Source organism: Paramisgurnus dabryanus, chromosome 6 (genome assembly GCF_030506205.2).
Source record: "Paramisgurnus dabryanus chromosome 6, PD_genome_1.1, whole genome shotgun sequence".
In the NCBI taxonomy this organism is placed as follows: domain Eukaryota; kingdom Metazoa; phylum Chordata; class Actinopteri; order Cypriniformes; family Cobitidae; genus Paramisgurnus; species Paramisgurnus dabryanus.
Window position 1 is genome coordinate 35624872 of NC_133342.1, and position 21093 is coordinate 35645964.

Below are 21093 nucleotides of genomic sequence, written 5' to 3' on the forward strand. Positions count from 1 at the left end.
CAAAAGTGAGGAATGCTGCAGCTTAGGGCTATTGAAGAAAAATGTGAGAACTTGCTAAATAATGTGATTTAGGACATGCAACACGGTAATATTTTAAATCAATTTAAAATATAGCTGCAAGCAACGATGATGGGCCCTCACACCAAAGTTGCATCACTACATGGTGGCTCTCAGTAAACGTGCATGGGGGTTAATGCATTTAAGTTGGTAAATATCAGTGAAGTATTTTAAAGGGTTAAAGCATGAAAATCTGACTTTTTCCATGTTTAAGTGCTATTATTGGGTCCCCAGTGCTTCTCAACCTAAAAAAAACGTGAAAAAGATCAACCCAGTAACTTTGTTTGGGTAAGCCATTCTTTGCAAGCATGTGAAAAAGGTCGTTCAGATTTTGCCCGTTTTGTGCAAAATCACCAGTGTTAAATGTACACGGCTGGTATATAGACGGTTTCAGCAGTAACAACATAAACAAGCATTTCTCGTGGTCAACACGTAACTTCTGGTAAACTCCGCTAAGAATAAATAACAAAGTCCTTTTAAAGAAGTTTATTTATATAACAAGCAAAATAAACAACACGCAAATGTATATTATATATAAACATATATAGGGCTCTATTTTAACGATCTGAAACACAAGTGCGAAGCGCAACGCGCAAGTGAGTTTGTGGGCGGATCTTGGGAGCGGTTGCTATTTTCCCGGCGTGAGAAATAACTCTTGCGCCGTGCGCAAATCAATAAGGGGTTGGTCTGAAGTAGGTTCATTATTCATAGGTGTGGTTTGGGTGTAACGTCAAATAAACCAATCAGAACGCTAGCCAACATTCCCTTTAAACGCAAGGGCGCAAGTTCCATGGCGGGTTGCTATTATTATGACGGATTTACCAGGCGCACGCCAGGAGCGGTTCACAGCCGAGGAGACCGACGTCCTTGTACGGGGGAATCCCACGCTTGCCAGCATAAATCGGGCACGCCGTGTAACGGGAGGTGGATCTGCCTCAGGACTTGACGCCAGCAGAGGACATCGCTGCGTCCACCCTCACCGCTGAAAGGGTTTGGGGGCTTTGAAATCGGACCCAAGAAACGCAAGCAAGGTCCAACCCAAAAGTACTCTTACAAATCAAGTTCATATACATTAAGGTTTCTTATGAAAACATTTTAACTATTATTTACATAAAATAAACGTAATACAGCCACACAACAAAGTTATGAAAATATTTTAATCGTTATTTGCATGAGAATAAATAAAAACTATCACCACAATGCTCACCACTATGATTCCCCTTATCTCGTGTATTAATATTTTTAAGTGTAACAATTTATGATTTGCAAAAATAACTGTTGCATCTGTGTAGATTAGATAAGCAAAGTGTATGCGCGTTGTGCACGCTATACATTATGGTCAAGCATGCGCCCTTAAAATACGAATGATACATGCGTCACTGACAAAGTCAATTGCGCTGGGTGCAAGATAGGGCCCATAATATATATTTATCATATACATTTAGAAATTCTTAATTTTATATTTAGAAAACGATTTATTTTTTTCCATACTTTTCCAGACCTGGAAATTACTCAAATCAAATTCCATACTTTTCCAAACCCTGTAGGAACCCTGCATGGGGAAAAGCAAATCGTACAAAAACAAACGAGTGTGGATGTACGAATGAATATCATATAATACGTAAGAATTGCCACGAGATTGCGTTGAACCTTTACTGGATCATCAAAACACGGAAGACAGTTATAATAAAATGTCATTTATTATCAAAAGAAATATAAGAATGACTAAAAACTATTAAAAGATACAGTTAAAGGATATGTTCATAACCACTTAGTTACAAAAGACCAAATTTGCTTGTTGAATACACACTTCCATATAATGAAAACTCATTTACTACTGAAAATAGCAAGACTCTCCTATAGATATCCAACTTTCTCACACTGCACCCACCAAGAGTTTAAGTCGCCGTTTCACCGTGTTGTTTTTCTTTGTGAGTCGTTAGATAACGTGATGAGCTGAAACTCTTCCAACAGGAGGGGCAAGGGAATGGTTTATCTCTAGTGTGCACGCTCATGTGTCTTTTCAGATTACATAACACGGCAAAACTCTTTCCACAATCTGAGCACTTGTGAGGTTTCTCTCCAGTGTGATTTGTTTTGTGTATTTTTAGATGTGTTGTTGTAGAAAAACTCTTTCCACAGTCTGAACACTCGTATGGTTTCTCTCCGGTGTGCACTCTCATGTGCGTTTTCAGAGTTCCTAAGATGGCAAAACTCTTTCCGCAATCTGAACACTTGTGAGGTTTCTCGCCGGTGTGAATTTTTTTGTGTCCTTTCAGATGTCCCGGTGTAGCAAAACTCGTTCCACAGTCTGAACACTCGTAAGGTTTCTCTCCAGTGTGCACTCTCATGTGCGTTTTCAGATTTCCTAACACGGCAAAACTCTTTCCACAATCTGAACACTTGTAAGGCTTCTCTCCAGTGTGAGTTCTCCGGTGTCTTTTCAAACAGCTTGGTGTTAAAAACGCTTTGCCACACTCTAAGCACATATAAGCTCGCGTGTTAGTGTGTGTTGCCTCATGAATTTTTAAACAGAGGTCATATAAAAAACTCTTTCCACAAACAGTGCAGATGTAATGCTTCACATCTGTGTGGCTCTTCATGTGCCTTTTAAGTTTTGATGCCGTCACATACTTTTTACTGCATTGATCGCAGTTAAATGACTTCTCTTCAATATGAGAGAGTTGGTGTTCTTTAAGACAAACTTGCCATGTAAAACTCTTTCCACACTGATGGCACGTGAATGGTTTCTCTCCTGTGTGCAGTCTTTCGTGTGCCTTAAGGTAAATTTGATGTGCAAAACTCTTCCCACACTGTTGGCACGTGAACAGTTTCTCTTCGTGATTTTTCATGTGTTTTTTAAGGGAGCTCCGACTTGAAAAACTCTTCCCACATTGTTGGCATGAGAACGGTTTCTCTCCGGTATGAATTCTCACATGTACCTTGAGAAAACTTCGATTTATAAAACTCTTTTCACAATATTGGCACGTGAAAAGGTTAAGTCCAGTGTGAAGTCTATTGTGTTCCCTAAGGTAGTTCTGACTTGAAAAACTCTTCCCACACTGTTGGCATGTGAAGGCCTTTTTCTTAGTGTTAGTTTTTCGTGCGTCCTTTATCACGTCCACTGTATCTGAAAGGAACACGGTAAATTATTAAAAATGTCAAGTAAAGGGTGACAAAAACAGGGGGAAATCAACATTGTATCTGTTCTAAGCACTTGCAAAGCCAAGATCATGGTGTTTAGTATGGAAGAATATTGGTATGAATATAAAATTTAGAGTGCAGTGGTAGCCGGTGACTTCTTTTTGGAGAGCGCACGATGCAAAGCTCGTCACAACTTGTATTTAGCCTGTCGTATGTGGTTCATCGTTTCAAAATATGTGTTTGTTGCATCGTGTGAACCACAACAAACACATATTTTGACATGACGAACAGGCCCGGCGCAGGGGGGGCATGGCCCCCAGAAATAATTTGTGCCCCCCACCAGTTTTTTTATCAGACATAACTTAAATTGGAGAGCTGCATTCAGTCATATACCCGGGCTCTACATAAAGGACTGCCCAGTGGCCCGGGGCAAGCGTGAGAGACGTTCGGGCAAGTAAAAAGTATTGTCACTTGCCTGATCGGGCCAGTGCCTCACCCTCAGTCACTGAAATATATTTTTTATCAATGTATATTATTTAACATCTTGGAACCAGACATTTTTTTGGTAAAACACGGCGAAAGAAACAATGCAATATTTTGCACAGTTTGCTGTCAGTTTACAGGTAAAGCAGAAAAGTTGGGAGCTTTTTATGTTGGAACATGTCTGTTGTATATGTATATTTGACTTTTAAATAACTATTCTTAAATATGTGACACTGACATTTTTTTATTGGGGCCAGTGAAAATTTTGGCAGGGCAAGTGAAAACCTGAACCACTGGCCCGACCGGGCCAGTATAAAAAAATGATTTGTGTTGAGCCCTGTATACTCTGAAATAATGATTGTGTTAATAACGTCTATAACTGAATTCATCCAATGAGTGCAACTAGGGCTATCACGATTCTCCAAATCCTCGATTCGACTTACATTTTCGATTCGACTGTGACACTCACAATTTTTTCTCTCCAGATAAAAGTTGAAATTTTGTTTGTCATAGTACCTAGACAACTTTTTAGTTCTCATTACTGAAACATGAGTTTGTAAATGCATATATTTCATGTAATATATGTTGCGGTAATGATAATTTTTATAATGAAAATCTAAAAATGTAAATAATTCTATGGGAAATAATTTTTTTAATCCTCTAAAAATAATGGTAAGGTAAGTTCAGACCTTAATCTTATATGCGCAAAAAAATGGCTTCAAGGGCTTTTTAAAAATTCTGATGCTGGACACCTTCTAAATCTGGATTTTGTGCAAATCATTCATTTTCCTTTTTTAAATACATTTTTGAATCCTTTATTGGGCGGTTTCCCGGACAGGGTTAAGCTAAAACCAGGACTAGGCCTTAGTTTAATTAGGAACTAGTTTTAACAAACATGCCTTACTAAAAAATTACTTGAGGCAAAACAAAGGGGACTGATGTATTTTAATATATGTAAGTGCAAGTTGTTTTCAGTTTTGATAGCCCTTACATTTATTTTAGTCCTGGAGTAGTCTAATCCCTGTCCGGGAAACCGTCCCTACAAGTTGCAAAATTAAATTGGAAATGTAGTAGTCTAATTGATTAGATGTGTTTTACATGGTCAAGCAAAAACTGTAGCAAAATTATAGTTTAAATGTAACTTTCCTAAATACATTTAGGGCAGGACACGTGTGATTGCATTTTCATGTACATAACGTGCAATAGAGACAGAGCGCACATTTTATAAAAAATTATTTCTAGGTTTTTTGGCTTGTTAGCTGTACTTCTTGTCACACAGCAGCTTTTAGGCATTGTTCTGTTTTTGTTATAAGCCTGAAATGACAAGGAGGCGGCCTCTCACAATACAAAAGTCAATGGAGACGGTTGTTTCCCCCCGGTGGGCGTGGTTTTCAAATTAGCATAACTGCGCTCTGTCTCTATGCATTCCGAGTCAACCACGCCCCCACTCTGTTAATAGGTGTGTTCGACTTCATGCGGCGCTGCGCAGACCGATCGGTGGCTGACTTGAAGCAGTGCATTCCGGTTAGTATTTTTGTCCGACTTCAGCTGGCGCTGCAGGCACATGACTGTGTCATATGGTTTTAAAGTACCGCGAGAGCGTTTCGAGAGTAGCCGGTGTCATGAGCAATTCGGTCCCCCCTGGCAATTCGGTCTCCCCTAGGACCCCGATTGGTGCCTAGCACTAATGCCTGTTCAAAAATGTGTCATTGCGATATCTCGTCTGCGTTAGCGGACTAGCAAGTTAATTATGTTGTACAAAATAGAAGCATACAAATTTTTTAAAATAAAAGTTAACAAAAAAATTATATAATAAACTAATATTCATCTTGCAGACACGTCAGTACTTTTGTGTCATCATCTGCTTTACAAAAACAATACTTTTTTTGGTAAATTATTAACAAACCTTACATTTTTTTTAAATAGTAAAAGTGTAGTAATCATGGCTTATAAATTATAATTTTAATGTGTGATTCAGCTATGTAGTAATGGTGTTTTGTTAAGTAATTTATTAACTTTACACAGTACAAAAGTGGAAAGGGTACAGTATAATAATTTAAATAAAATGACACAAGCAATGTGTAGATCTCCCACCTAAAGCCTTATTTATATACTACTATATGAAACATATCATTTAAAAGACATCAATTGTAATTTTAACAACGTTCTAACTACATAAATCATAACGCGATTTTGTAGGAATTGTGATAAGGCGCTAAGAAAACTACCCATGAGGCGTTTTTCAGCCAATGGAATCACGCGGGGTCCTAGGGGAGACCGAATTGCCAGGGGGGACCGAATTGCTTATGACACCGGCTAGCTCAGCCGGTGCAGCTTCTCCAGAGCGGCTGCACGGAGTTGTGATGACGTAACAGCTTTACGTGATTGGTCGCCTCACTGATGACAACGATCACGTGCGTTTCAAGTTTAATCCAACCTTTAGTTCCACTAATAAACATGATAAATTCATGTTTTAAAACAGCAAAAAACACTTTAATATGCTAAAATATGTTACATTGTGTCGTGTAATAAAATAAAAATGACAATAACAACCTCTATTGGTATTTTAATAATATAGGCTTGTTTCCTGTTATTTTCGGGTATACAGTATAAGCAGCAATTAAAATATTCGATATAAAATGTTTCTGGTTGCAACTTTTTATCAAAAGGTTTGTTTTATCAAATTCAGCATCTAATTCTCTGCATTTGCGATTAAAAACAAGGAAAAACGGCGCACACGTCACTACGGCAAGCAGCAGGTGTCCGGCTTGATGGCTCCGTCTTCAGTTCCTCCCTCGACTGCAAGCGGCAAACCTCGCCGATCGGTCTGCGCAGCGCCGGATGATCTCGAACACACCTAGTCACTGTGTCAAGGCGGGGCCAGAATCTACCGTTACATGTGCTCACGTGAGAAACAAACAAAAACCATGTGCTCGCGTGAGAAACATGGCGGATTATGAGTGCTATATTCACTCACTGTCTGACGGATTAAGTAAAGCATACAGAGAAATGTTAGCGTTTATGGAGGTTATTACGTAGGTGACAGAACTACAGAGTTGTTTTATCCTCTTACCGAATTGTCTGCATTATAAAACGCTGATGTTCACCTCGCACTGTCCTGTGGCTGCCAGTGCCTCAATAATATGGAGGGCATACATTCAAGTACAGAACATTTCATCACAGTTCAAATAAACATTGACTCTTACACGTGTATGTATTTTTAAGTTGAACACGTTGTTTAAAAGTATTTTAAAATACAGTACTACACAATCGACATATAACTACTTTTTTATTTAGTTTGACATGTTTGTGTGAAGCAGAACCATAGGCTTACGTTACCTGCTCTGGTTTGTTCTTTAACAATTACATATGGAGTTTCTTTTGTTTGACACTAGATGGCGCCATTAGCCTTTCTGATGTATTTAAGTTTGTGTTAATGAGCCGCAGGTGGCGAGGAATGGACGGTCAAAAAAACTTTTTTGACCGTGTGAATCGGTTGTGCTAATATTAAGTTCGTATTTTGTTTGTGTGTTATGAAGGTTTGTAAAGTATTTTATTTAATTTATGTGCCATGTTAATAAACGGACAGGCATATTCAACTTCTAAGATATGGACAATAACAAGTTACATTTGTTTGTTTTTTAGCGAGCCTAATGCAAGTCACAACAATAAAGCAATAACAGATAAACCATGGTTTTATTACAGTTAGGTTTAACTATGATTTTTCGAAACCATTGTTATTTTGTGGTAAACATGGTTTTTGGCTTTAACTATAGTAAAACCGTTCACGTTATTGGAGTTGGAGCGGACACATTTAACCGCATGCGCTACTGTGCCTAAAACTGCTCACTTTAGCCCCTTTTTGCGGTGATATTGTTTAAAATCACTTGAGTGTTTACATTTGCAAGCCTTTGAAACGCGTGCAAATGATCAACTTTCCCTAATTTAATTTGCGTTTTTAATATGCGGATCGCATGCGAGCCGAATCGTCGGTCGTGATCCGTACGGATCAACTGCCACACCACTACATTGCAGTGCGGTTTTCCTCAAGGCTCATTTTCTGATTTGGAGCTACTTGATATTCCTCAGCAATTAAAAATAGACACAAACCTCTTTGTTCTGTCATGTTCTCGTGCTCCTCTTCCATCAAACAGCGTTATGAAGGTTTCAGCTGGATTCAATTCTCATGCTGGTTTTCCCCAGATTTATTGGTAAATCGCTGTGGGAGGAGCTTCACTGAAGGCGTGAATCATTTTCGCTGTGTAGGTGTGAACTGGAGATAGGCAGACATTATACTGTGACCATCTGTTTCAGGCTTTTTAATGTTACACTAAAACCTCATTCACACAGATCTCTGGTCCCAGAAAATACCCGTAAAATTGCCAGACAAGCGTCTGTGTGAACAAAAACTCGTTCCGTTAATCTTCTGGGATCGTTGCCGGAAAGAGGACCTAGTAAGATACGCGGGTAACCCTCTGTGTGAACAAGAATGCCATAAAGGGCGTGTCGAAGTGAGGACGCGCGCGTCATCATCACAACACAAGTTATGGTTCAGCTCCTTACAACGAGAGATAACATGTATATAAACATTCACCACGAGAAATGTTGCAAACTAGATTGAAGCAGTTATCAGGAAATGATATATGAGACGCATAAACAATGACGCACGTGCCGTAGTGAGGACGCGCGTGTCATGGCAACATGAAGTTGGTTCAACTCTTTAAAATGAGGGATTTACAACATTCACTACGAGAAATGTCAGCAAACTGGACTGAAGCAGATATCAGGTAAGTTAGCTCGTTACTTACTGCGTTGAAACGGAGATCATTCAGCAGCATAAAAGAATATCGCGTCACGTGCTCATTTGAGCTATAATAAACGAAAATACCCGCATGTCATCCCAACGAGATATATTGTTCAGCTCCTCAAAATGCGGGTTTTAAATGCATATAAACAATCACGATGAGAAATGTCTGAAAACGGTATCAAAGCAGAAATCAGGGAGCTCGTCAAATATCCACTCTGAAGCTGAGATCATTCACCAGAATAGAACTGTGCATTCACGCGCTCCTTTGTAGTCTTATCATAAACAAAAATGCACGCGAGTTGTTTCTGGAGAGAGAAATAATAAATAATATGCAAACTTCAGACGCTGCGTAGAAGAGAGGGCGGGACTTTCAACATGTCACGTGTCTTTCCGGGACCATCAGATGCCGGGTAATCTTGGCAGTGTGAACGAACAAAAACTCGAACTATTCCGGAAAAATCCAGGATGCATTTTACGTGTATTTTACGGAATTTCTGTATGAAAAGGGCTAGTATTTGGTTTATTTATAAAAGATAAATATTTAGTCTGAGAGTCTTTACTTCTAACTTTAACTCTCATGTTTTAGTCTCCTCTATTAGTGATGCACTTTACAGAAATGTGACTGGTAGATAATTCATTAATGTGATATTGTTTGTGTTTAAATAAACCCTGTCTTATGAAAATGGCTTCACTACATTTAAAACGGAAAAACTATGGTTACCACCAAAACAGTTTTAAGTATAGTTAAAAACCAGTTAGTGTAGTAAAACAGGTTTTTGCAAATCGTAATTAATATACCATCAATTTTGGACATACAGATATGAGTTATGCATCTTTAAACCTTTTAAGTGTCTATATTTTTTTGTGTCCACTCACAGTAAAAACAAAATACTTTTCTAAAGAAAACAATCAGGAGGCAGTCGCCCTGAACTATAATGACTATAACTTAGCGAATACTTGTCGGACAAATAAAATATGAATGTCACATAATGCTTGGATGTCTACTTTTAGATTATGTAATTGAAACTAAAAAAAAAAACAAATATTCTCACTTTATGTAATCTGTATGAGAACATAGAAAAGTCTTTCACTTGTTACTTCATTACCTGAAATGAGCTGAGAATGAAACACTCCTGTGCCATTTATGTGTAAAATAGTTTGGACGATCCATATGCATGGCACACATGCCACAGTCAAGGGACAGTCAATATATCCCTTATGAAATTTACCATGATTTTACTATAGCAATTGTAAAACCCTAGTAACCAAAATTTTACCATTGCCTCATTACAGGAACCATAATTTAATCATAATATTTCAATTTAAACTATGGTAATACAAATTGCAATCATCCAAAAACATGGTTGTTATGTTTGCACTATAGTAAAATCATACTTTTCATATGGTACAGTGTTTCCTCTAGGATTTTTTTCAGCTGTGGCGGCAGGGGGCGCCCATGATGATTATAAATGTAAAAAAAAAATTATGTAGAATATAGGCTACAGTAAACTAACATGTATTTTTTTTATACTTTTCACGGTGTCATTTACTTTTCCTTATATTTATAGCATATTGCTTTTCTATGTTTGATCTAAACTGTATTTTCTTAAAAAAACGTTACACAGCTACGTACGTAGTTCGGATATTTCATTGTAGTTTTAATGTAGTGTGCATTGCAAGTTCGTCCTCGTGTTTAGCGTACAGAGCTGTTACAAAGTCATGCAGTCCTGTTTGATAATCCGCACCGCTGTGATTGACAGAACAACCGACCAGTTATCCGACATCAGCAGCAATTTTATTTCACACCTGTACCATTTGACATAAAGACCGTGACCCCGAGCCGGTCACACCGCAAATCGCGCAGTTAACATTTACCGGTCTTCAGACAGATCTTAAACACAAATAAGCACGGGACATTTAAAAACGAGTCGAATTTTGGTCTTTGATGTTAGACCCGCATTTTACTCTTGTCTATTGAGTCCCGACCTGCATCTACAACACAAATGACACGCGAATAGCCTATTACACCCTGTTAGATCAAATATTATGCGGTTCACCCGCGGGTACCCCGACCCTGCTGTTTCGTATGAAAACAGATAAAACGGTCTCACCGTCTGCCTCAAGTTTCTATTACCAACGTTCTTCTCTTCCACGGGAATAATGTAAGTTTCCTTACAAACAGATTCGACTATTAATGTCTTGCAGTCGCATATAAGTAGTATTCAGTATTTAGCCTTTTGTTTTTGGACAAATATCTTATCATTTAATGTGAAACTTTGTGAGTGTCGATCTAAAGCACAGACGATTGACTGACAGCTGAGCGCTCAGCAGTGCGCTGCGCTTATAGCCTATACTGAATAACTAATGGCCAGATAAGTTGATAATATGAGTACAGTGATTACAAATAAATGTCCAAAAAACACGTAATATGTTAAATCAAAAGTTTAATAATGTCTTTTCTCGCAGCCCTGTGCTGTGTTGGTGTAGATATGCGCCGGTGAACATCATATGCGTGATGACCTTGCAGCTTAAATTACCCTAAATTTATAGTCATAAAGATAAAAGTAAAACAACATTCGAAACTTCAAATGATGTATTTTTATTTGTGTAAACTCACAATAAGGAGAAAACCTTGTGCTTATTTATAATCATTAAAAACATGACGTGCTTTCTGCTGGTTTGGTTTTAGAGCGCGTCACAAAAAAAGAACAGAAACTCAAATACTTTTTTATTCGTTTTGTCAATTTAATAATTATTTAAGTGCAACATATTTCGTATAGGCTTATTTATTTTATTATTATTTCTCAAAACAGAAACGTAGCTTAATAATCCTCTGTTGATTTAAATCTATTTGTGCATGAAACTAAACCCATGGAGGAAATTATGATATTTTAGGAGATTTATTTATAAATGAGTGAACAACGCAAATCCAGAAAGGAATTTATTTCTAGACAGCCAGTCTCGCAGAGCGGACATTTCGGTTGCTTTTTTGCGAGCTGCCGCTGTGGGTTTTGTCTAGAAGGGATACAGCAAATGCCGAAAAATTAAGGACTAGATTTGGAGGTAGGATTTTTAGGATGAAAACAGCGGTTCTGGCTAAATTAGATACAAATACATCCTACAATCGTGTGAAATTTTGTGTTTAGAGTTGGGTTTGTTTAAAGTATTAGGATAAAACAGTGCTCATCCAACGAGATTTCGTTTGCTGTATCCCTTCTATCCACAACCGCAGGCGTGGCGGGGATGTTTTAGGAGTGGCGGGCCGCCACGGTTGAATGTATATAGCGGAAACACTGTGGTATACTTCTGACATTAGAACAAAATATTCAAATAAAACATATTAGGTTATACAGTTATATATAGATATAAGTATAGATGACTGTGTTCTCAAAATGTTTTTTTTATTTGCCCTCATATTCTTTCGTGTAGCACCCTTCACATACATAACTGGAAGGCTCATTATGCGGTTCATTATTCAGGTCTTTTGTTTTCTCAGGTGTTAATCACAGATTATTCAGGAGCATTCACTCCTCCTCGCATATGGCCTTACTAACTAAGCAATAAGTGTCTTTGACCTTTTAAATCAATATATTGTTTTATGTGAATGAGGCACGATGATTTTCACCTCATTTTGAAGAAAAAACTCAAGAACTTTAAGATCCAGTTCTCAAAAGTCTTGTGACAACATGTTTGGTATAGATTTTGTGACCTTATTTCAGTGACTTGACTTTTTTGCTCTTTTAGTAGCCACGCTTAAACATAATTTTCTCAAAAACAAAGACATGTCATAAATAGTGCTCACATATTAAAGGCGCTCTAAGCGAATAATGTGCGACGTCACTTCCTGTTGATGTTTGAACTGTTTTCAAACAGACAGAGCGTAGCTAACTCCTCCCCCTCCCCCTCCCTTCCGTGCTTTCATGAACGCGCCCAACCCCCACCCCCAAATCCTTCTTGTCGTTTATTGGCTGGAATACTTTGTTTTGTTTTGTGCTGGCTAGGTTTGGCCATTTGTTGATATGGCCGTTTGTGAAGCCTGGGCTGTCTACAGAGATCGCGTTTTTTTACAGTTTGATCAGGAGACAGGCAGCAAGCAGATAGTGAGGAGATGTTTCCGGTATGTAACAAAAAATGTTTTATGGTCTAAAACGCTTCAATTCGCTTAGAGCACCTTTAAACTCTAAAAATGGTTTCACCCATAATGGGTCAATATTGGACAGAACACATGCTGGGTTAAAAATGCCCCAATGTTGGGTTGTTGTTATGCAATCATGGGGTATATTAACCCAGTAGTTGGGTTAAAACGACCCAGCATTGGGTCAATTATTACCCAGCAGTGTGTTCTGTTTAATATTTACCCATTATGAGTAAAACCCAACACAGCAATTTTAGAGTGTATGATAGCTCATGTGCTGAATACAGTGTAATGAAGCATTTGCCATTATTATGTTTTTAAGCAACTGAGAAAAAAATGTGAGGGCAAGCTTTTGCGCAGGCCTATTGGCCGACGACTCTGATGTGTGCCAATTTTCTTGTTTTTTGAGCTTGTTAAGGACCCAAATCCCCCAAAACCTTAAAATAAAGAATACAAATAAATCCTTGGAAAAACAATAATGCTTCTCAACACATCGGTGCTCAGGCCATAAAGTACTGAAAATGATATAACCAGAATACATTATTAACATTCTTTTTTTTTTTTTAAAGAAACCGTCACGCTCTCTCTTTCCAGTCTCTGCTACCTACATTGACCTAAAACATTGACTATACATAACTGAAGTATTAAAGTCATTCAGTTATTGCATACCATTGCTATTTGCATAAGAGTCAGGAACCATTCCGATACAGGTATGTTGGTAATGTCGGTATATCTTGCAGCCATTCTGCAAAACAAAGAATTAGTCATTCAAAGAGTCAACTGAATGATTCAAAGAAATTAAGTTAAGAGATGCAATGGAAAGGGTTAACAGTTTCTTAAAGCTGGTTAAGAGACTTTAAGAGCTTTTCTTCTATTTATCTTAATAACCTGAATGTCAGGGTTGATTTTTCCTCTTTTCGCCAGACTTAGCTTTTATTAATTTGTTTTAAGCATGCTTTAAATGACTGTAGATGAAGTGCATTATTTCAGTTGCTACAGTAGATATTTGATTGTTTTGCTGTGGTTTCATGTACTTATTTTAATGTTGTGCTTTGTCAGCTTGGCTCAGCCCCAGATGGGTTATCCATCACTGAAATGGAGATTCGACAGTTTGAAGCTCTGTATCCAGACTCTGCCCAGAGCCGCATGTTCTTCTACTTCAGATCACCCCATGTCACAAGGTACTTATTCATCCGTTGTTTGTTGACTTTTCAGTAAGGATGATGTGCAGTACAATATACAGTATAACTCTTCCCAACAGGCCTTGTGGCCTTGTGTGAGTGCTTTGTCACTGTGAACCTGGGAAGCTTAGTTTTGACTTTAAAGAGTAACTAAACCCTAAACCAACTTTTTTTAGTTAATGATCTGTAAGAATGATGCTTTATTAGTGCTGTTCATTGATTTTAGTAAGTTTTTTGACATTTGGATATAAAGTGTTTCAATACTTCAATATATGGTGTAAAAACGTCTGAGTGCTGCCCTCTTCAGGTTGAACAGTGGCTACTGCAGTTGAATTTTCCTATTGGATGTTGGGTCCAAGAAATAACTCGTGACGTAAGCAGGTTCAAGCTCACCACGCCCTTGTTACGATCTGCCCACACACTTGGTACGAGGCTAGTTCGTCCCCTCTATCTCCGTTGGGATCTGCCCACTTTTCTTGCATTTTTCAAATATTGCAGTGGGTGGAGTCAGGCTCTGACCAGGGGTTTAGTTACTCTTTAAAGCTTTAATAAACCCTCTGCTGCGCCCAACTGACTTCATAGATTTAAAGTTAATGGGTTAGATTAAATTGATGATTATGTGGCACAGCGGATTGTGTTGAATACATGCTGTGTGTTTTATCTTTAGGTCAGTGCCAGTAGCGTGGAAGACAGACTTTGTAGCTGAATCCCAAGAAGCTGAAGCTAAAATGAACAGCCTGAAAACATGGATCAGAGACAATGAATTCAAAGTTACAGAAAAGTGAGTTCTGTATGTTGGTGTTTTATGAATTTGTACGCATTGATGAATGAGATTGTTATTAATGCTTGATCTTCTTTTAGTTATCCCTGTGAGTGGGGTGGCGTGGTGGACGGAATGCCCTATGTGAAAGGTCTGGAGGACTTTGGGAAGGCGGCGCTGGAGGATATCTGGGAGGCCCTACAAAAGCAGTTTATAGAGGTTACATTCTTTTGACTTTTCATTGTTCTTAGGTGTTCTCAGTTCGTAGACAACTGCATTTATACAGCATAGGTCAAAGGTTCAAATCCCAGGAAAAACTCACATATTGATAAAAGGTGTATACTTTAAAGGGGTCATGGCATGAAAATTAGACTTTTTCCATATTTAAGTGCTATAATTGGGTCCCCAGTGCTTCTGTCAACCTAGAAAATGTGAAAAAGATCAACCCATTAACTTAGTTTTGGTAAACCATTCTCTACAAGCACATACAAAAATAGGTTGTTGAAATTTGGCCCTATTTATGATGTCATAAGGAGCTCTTATTAGAATAATACCGCCCGATTAATCTGCACTATCCAATCACAGCACTGCCATTTAGTGCAGAGAAAAAGAGAGAGATAAAAAATAATTCACAGCACAATTGAGCTTCATTTGCAACAAACCACCATCATTGTGATCAGTGTTTGCACTTCATCCGCTCATTTGCATTTTAAAGGACACACGCAAAACGACACATTTTTGCACACACCAACAAAGTGTCAATTTTAACATGTTGTAAAAAATTATCAATATGGTATTTTGAGCTAAAACTTCACATTTGTGCTCTGGGGACACCAAAGATTTATTTGACGTCTTAAAAAAATATTGTGCCATGGCCCCTTTAAATGCATTGTATTCACTTTGGATGAATGTGTAAATGTAGTTCTTTATTTTAGATGTGTACCTTTTTATTAAATTTTTTGTAGGAGACAGATGAAGATTTCTCATCTGAGATTAAAGAACAGGAAGTACACCAGGATGCCCAACAGAGACAGTTTCACGGCAGAGCGAAACACATTGCTGTGGGAATAGAAAAAGTTCAGGAAAGTCAGCAAAAAGGAGGAATTCTGCTCGTTGAGGGAATTCCTGGAGAGGGCAAAACTGTGTTCATGGTAAATGCATAGATCGTATAAATAAACATGTGTTAGCATTCAATGTAAGACCGTTACATTTAATGCAATCTATCTCTGCATCTTTCTCTTAAGGCTGCCCTGGCCCAGGCACTCAAAACCTCAGGGAAAAACAAAAAAGGCCCCCTTTGTGATGTCATATCCTACTCTACTGATGCTAGCCAATCAGCGTGCAGTGTTGAGCAGCTTCTTCGATGTCTTGTCCAGTGGCTGAGAATGAGAAAAAATGAGACAGAGTTGGCTCAAAACACTCCTTACAAGTAAGTGTGAGACACACATAGGGTTTTGTCAATGCCACAGATCTGCCTGATAAACATTTTGCAATATTTCACAGTACATTTTTTTAATAATTGTCATTGCATTACAGAGAGTTGCTGTCAGAGTTCAATGTGCAGTTAGATGACCTAAGTAAAGGAAAGCCAGTGGCGCTGCTTGTTGATGGGGCCGACCGCATTCAAGATGGTCGAGGTCAGAGGGTCTCAGAATGGATCCCGCAACACCTCCCCAAAGTAAGAGAAAGGACACACAGTTACATTTGCTGATGTATATTTAACCTTCTCATGATCTCCTCTATCTGACAGGCTGTCTGTCTGGTTCTGAGTGTGACATCCGAGTCATCCCTCCAGAGCATTTGTAAAAGAAAAGATACTGTATCACTTACACTGGGACAGTTGTCATTACCGGACAGGAAGGAGATTGTACAGAAACAACTTGTTGTGTACGGAAAGAAGCTGAGCGATTCTGCTTTCAATAACCAGGTAAATAATTTTTGTGTTTATGGAGTAAAACAAATCAAATTTTCCATTTATTTAGTGATTAATATATTTATTTATTTGGTGTGCATCTGTAGCTTCAGACGCTGCTGATGAAGAAAGGTTCAGTGAGTCCGCTCTACCTCCATCTGGCCTGCGAGGAGCTGAGGAACTACGCCTCTTTTGAAAAGGTTTAATGTCACACTAATGAAATACTGACTTTAATAAGATGTTATATGGTTATGATTGCCAAGCTTTTGAATTTTTGTGTCTTTTATTCTTATTAGTTAAACTAGAAAGTGGCATGTTGGATTGAGCCGTCTTTCAAAATATGAGTATTCGACAGTATGAACATGTTTTGAAAGCATCTCAAAGAGCAATAACATTTACACATTTACATATAATTGGTAGAGCATTGCATTAGCAGTGCAATGGTCATATGTTCACATCCTAGTGATAAAATGTATAGCTTGAATGCATTGTAAGTGTCTACTGTTACTAGTATGAGTGTTGAGAGCACATCTGGAGGACGTAAACCAATACATATTTTACTAATAGTTCATTGCACATTAAAGTGGAATAGGAGAAAGCATTTAAAGAGATTTACAGTGCCATTTTGTCATTTTGTGGATGATTATGATGTAATTTGTCTTGTAGATGAAGGACAGCCTGCAGTCTCTTCCTCAGTCGCTGTGTGAGCTGGTTCAAAGGGCTTTGGTGAGGATGGAGAGTCAATATGGAGCTGCAGGACTGGGATGGGCTTTAGCTACACTGGCCATCAGCTCCACTGGTACATTATATCCAGCAATACACTTTTAAAGCCCCCATTTTTCCTTTTAGTATAAATATGTTAGGCTTAAGAATAAATATAAACTGGTATGGTACAAAATATACAGAAGAAATAAGCATTCAAAACCTACAGTTTGGCACATGTGCAAAAAAATGATTTTTTTATGACATCACCCTACTTTTGACCTTCTTGTCAAATTTCCTTTCCAATCAAATGTTCTTTAAATGCTGAAGCATCCCGCCCTCTACGTTTTGTTATAGTATGTTTTTGCTGGACTGTGCCATAAATTAAAAGCTGTTGTGGGGCATACACACCAAACATGAGTTAAACGATTTGCGCGAGTAGAAAGTCAATGCAAAGACGCGATCAGACGGGTGGCGCATTTGTTGCGAAAACACGCGCTATTTGCCTCAAACACATCTTCAACTCAAGCGAAAAATTTGCATGACATGAATCCTGCAAGTAATCTAGAGCAAGTAACGCGATGCCCCGCGTTTTGTGTGTACATAGCATTGGTTATTTTATAAAAGGGGGAGGGTTTTTTCAATACTTTGTTGTTTCGGTTAAACTGACATCACCGCATCAAATAATGCTGCACATTCCAAGGAACTTCAGTAGGCCTTTAAAAGACCTTTAGGGGGCTTGCACACCAAAGCGTTTCAACATGGCTGAAAACGCCAGGCTGACGCCAAGTGTGAGCACTTGCCAGCGTTTTTTCAGCTAAGCACTTTGGTGTCTCTGATACTTCTGCTTTGTATCAGTCATTGAACGATCCACGAAACACTGATCTGTTTCTTTTAGGGCTGCGGGAGACTGATCTTTACTCAATACTGAACATGTGCAATGATTTAAACTTCAGAGGCGGTCAGGTGTCGTGGAATGAAACTCTAAATATAGCGAAATATCCAGAGTTCCGTGTTCCCATGGCAACATTTTCTCAAATGGCACGAAATCTGCACAGGTACAGCACAATATACTACTAATATTAGTACTATATAATAAAATGTATATTAAGAATTGGTATTGTGAACTCTTGAATCTTTTAATGCAGCCTAATTGGACCATCACATGGTCAGGGGTCAGATGATGTCCTGACTTTGTCCCATCCGGAAGTGAGGTCTGCTTTTGAACATCTTTACCTTTCAACCGAGATGGACAAAACCAGAGCCCATCTGATTATTGCAGGTAAAACAACAACATAACTGGACAACTTGGTTATATAGTGCTTGTTTATATTTGGTTTACATACATTATATGTATACCTTTATCTCAGCTCACTTCTGGGTGCGATCAAACCCTCATGGGAAGGACACATTTCTACACTCTGATCCTGATACTCTGTCCTGTATACCTGCTCACCTGGTCAGTGTCCCTTTTGATGTTTTAAGTCTTATATGAGATTAATACAACTCATAAGAGATGTTCTTGATTTGTTTGTTTTCTATCTTTGCTCAGATGAGCTGTCATCAATGGGAGCCTTTGGGTTTGCTGCTGTCCAGTTATTATTTCTTGTATGCTAATGTTCGGCATGGACTTCTTCATCACCTTTTGGAGACCTATATTTTGTTCAGTAAGAAATATTTTTGGTTCGCTTTATCTCTGAAGCATCCACTTTTTCACAGATTTTCACAGGTTCACAAATGTATTATTTTTATCTCAATATAGGCAACAATGTTCATCAGCTTCAATCCCCAGGATCAGCAGGTATTTTGTGTGTACTCAATGTTTAGAGATAATTTGTTTATGTTTGTCAAATTATTCTGGTTTCTGGTATAACTAGTCGATCAGAAGTTTTTGGATATGTGAACCTGGACCACAAAACTTACGTCACGCGGCTATAAACGGCCAACGGTACAATGTATGTGTAAAAATTTTTGATTTTTCTTTTATGCCAAAATCATTAGGATATTAAGTAAAGATCATGTTTCATGAAGATATTTTGTAAACGTCCTACTGTAAATATATCAAAACTTTATTTTAGTAATTTGGATTCCAGATTTTCAAAAAGTTGAATCTCGGCCAAATATTGTTCTATCCTTACAAACAATGCATCAGTGAAAAGCTTATTTCAACTTTCCGATGATTTCAAAAAATATCCTTGTCCAGAGTCACATATATGTACTAAAATTACATTGCAATATATGTATATATGTTTCCTTTGGCTTTTGTGTTAAAGCTTCAACAACTTTGTGTTTGAATTGCAGAAAACATTGAAGACTGTCTTAGTTTTCTGAAGCGTCACAGTCCTATCCTCTCGCAATGGCCTGCTCTGTTTGTGCAGACGGCTCTGAATGAACCGCAGGACAGCTCTGCTCATTCATGGGCTGAATACATGACAAGAAAGGGAGGTGTGCATGCTGTAGAGTGGCTGAACAACCCAGGAGAAGCACAAAAAGATGTCAGGTACTAATATTGACCATTATTGTTCACCCAAAAATAGTTCACTCAACCTCATGTCGTTCTTAATCTGTTTCTTTATTCTGTTTAACACAACAGAAGAATTTGATAAATGATGGTAAGCACACAGTTGACATTACTCATTGACTTCCATAGCATTTGTTTTTCCTACTATGGAAATCAATGGGTACCATCAACTTTTTGCTCAGCATCATTTATCAAAATATTGTTTTTTGTGTGTGTTCAAAAACACAACATTGTAATTTAATAGTATGCTACACTGAAGATCTTTTCACATTGGGTCTGAAATACTCGTCCGAAATTTTCGCAAAAAATAAATATGATGCCATGTTTCTTCAATCATGTTTACACACTGCCGTCTTAAAAAAATCGTATCAGGTTAGATTATCTGTGTTTTTTGCATCTGTAGCAAGCATTTTGAGAGGTGTTTTGACATCAGAGCCATCGTACAAGCGAACGGTAAAAACAAGAATAGCGTCTGATAAGTTGATCCACATCGTATAACATACAAATTGAGGAATACAAAGAGAATATCAAGTGTTGTGATTATCAGGTATGGTAGAGCCCACACTGGAAATGTGACTTCTTGCATTTAACTCATCCTAGTGTAGTAAACGCACGCACACACACACACACACACACACCCCTGGAGCAGTGGAAAGCGTAATAGTTACAACATTACATTACAAAGACTTAATTGTGTATTGTTTTGAAACAATAAATTTATACGCATCAGATACAGTGTGCAAGGTTTGTGTGTGTGACGAATTTGTTTGATAACCAATACGGACAAAACGCATCCAAAAAGGACACGCTACAGTGTGCAAATCTTGAAACTCAGTTTGCTTTAAATTGAATAAGATGTGTTTTTGTCGACAGGTATTGTTAGTTTAGGCTTAAAGGGTTAGTTCACCCAAAAGTAAAAATTTTATTATAAATCACTTAACCTTATGTCGTTCTAAACCACCAAGTTTAGAACCACCTCCGATTCAGAACACATTTTTAGATATTTTTGATGAAAACCAGGAGGCTTCTGTCTGTCCCATAGACTTAAGTATAATTTTTAAAATCAAGCCCAGAAAAGAATAAAAGGCATCGTCAAAAAAGATCCATGTGCCATCTAGCCTGGGTTTCCCCATGCTGCCTTGCGCGCAAATTTATTCACGCTGCAAGTCTAGCATGGAAACTATGGACCTTCTTTACCCCTGAAATAGGGAACCAATCACAGAACGGGGAGGGGGCAGCAAGACGATGACGACGTCTATGCGACACACCAAAGCAGTTTTGTTTATCCAACGCAGGAGCAAACGCGAAGTTACTTTTCAATTCAGCCTTAGATAGTGTCCTAAGTAGTTTTGATTGCAAGTTTATTTAAAAAAGAGCAGCATTAAACAATT

At 38.1% G+C, this 21093-nt stretch overlaps 2 protein-coding genes across 3 annotated transcripts in view; one reads left to right on the plus strand and one right to left on the minus strand.

Annotated features, from left to right (window-relative positions):
* The window catches only part of tep1 (telomerase-associated protein 1), a 48832-nt gene that overhangs the window by 12145 nt on the left and 15594 nt on the right, over positions 1-21093 (plus strand). For both annotated transcript variants that reach the window (XM_065276982.2, XM_065276981.2), the window contains exons 20-34: positions 13686-13807; positions 14475-14588; positions 14669-14786; positions 15533-15718; positions 15812-15996; positions 16104-16245; positions 16318-16494; positions 16587-16679; positions 17146-17278; positions 18080-18239; positions 18330-18463; positions 18552-18640; positions 18734-18848; positions 18944-18982; positions 19483-19681. In XM_065276982.2, coding sequence (XP_065133054.1) covers positions 13686-13807; positions 14475-14588; positions 14669-14786; positions 15533-15718; positions 15812-15996; positions 16104-16245; positions 16318-16494; positions 16587-16679; positions 17146-17278; positions 18080-18239; positions 18330-18463; positions 18552-18640; positions 18734-18848; positions 18944-18982; positions 19483-19681 — 2006 coding nt within the window. The remainder of the gene's footprint in view (positions 1-13685; positions 13808-14474; positions 14589-14668; positions 14787-15532; positions 15719-15811; positions 15997-16103; positions 16246-16317; positions 16495-16586; positions 16680-17145; positions 17279-18079; positions 18240-18329; positions 18464-18551; positions 18641-18733; positions 18849-18943; positions 18983-19482; positions 19682-21093) is intronic.
* On the minus strand, positions 1481-7884 carry LOC135767408 (uncharacterized). The gene is made up of 2 exons (XM_065277112.1): positions 7795-7884; positions 1481-3187 (listed from the first exon to the last, which is right to left on the minus strand). The coding sequence occupies exons 1-2, from the start codon at positions 7829-7831 to the stop codon at positions 1956-1958; spliced, it is 1269 nt and encodes a 422-aa protein (XP_065133184.1). The 5' UTR covers positions 7832-7884; the 3' UTR covers positions 1481-1955.

Bases quoted from the DNA above. Each gene is read 5' to 3' on its own strand.
- LOC135767408 (XM_065277112.1), bottom strand. From the start codon at position 7,831: ATGGAAGAGGAGCACGAGAACATGACAGAACAAAGAG. The intron at 3,188-7,794 runs GTTTGTGTCTAT...TGTTCCTTTCAG, and splicing joins GAACATGACAGAACAAAGAG to ATACAGTGGACGTGATAAAG.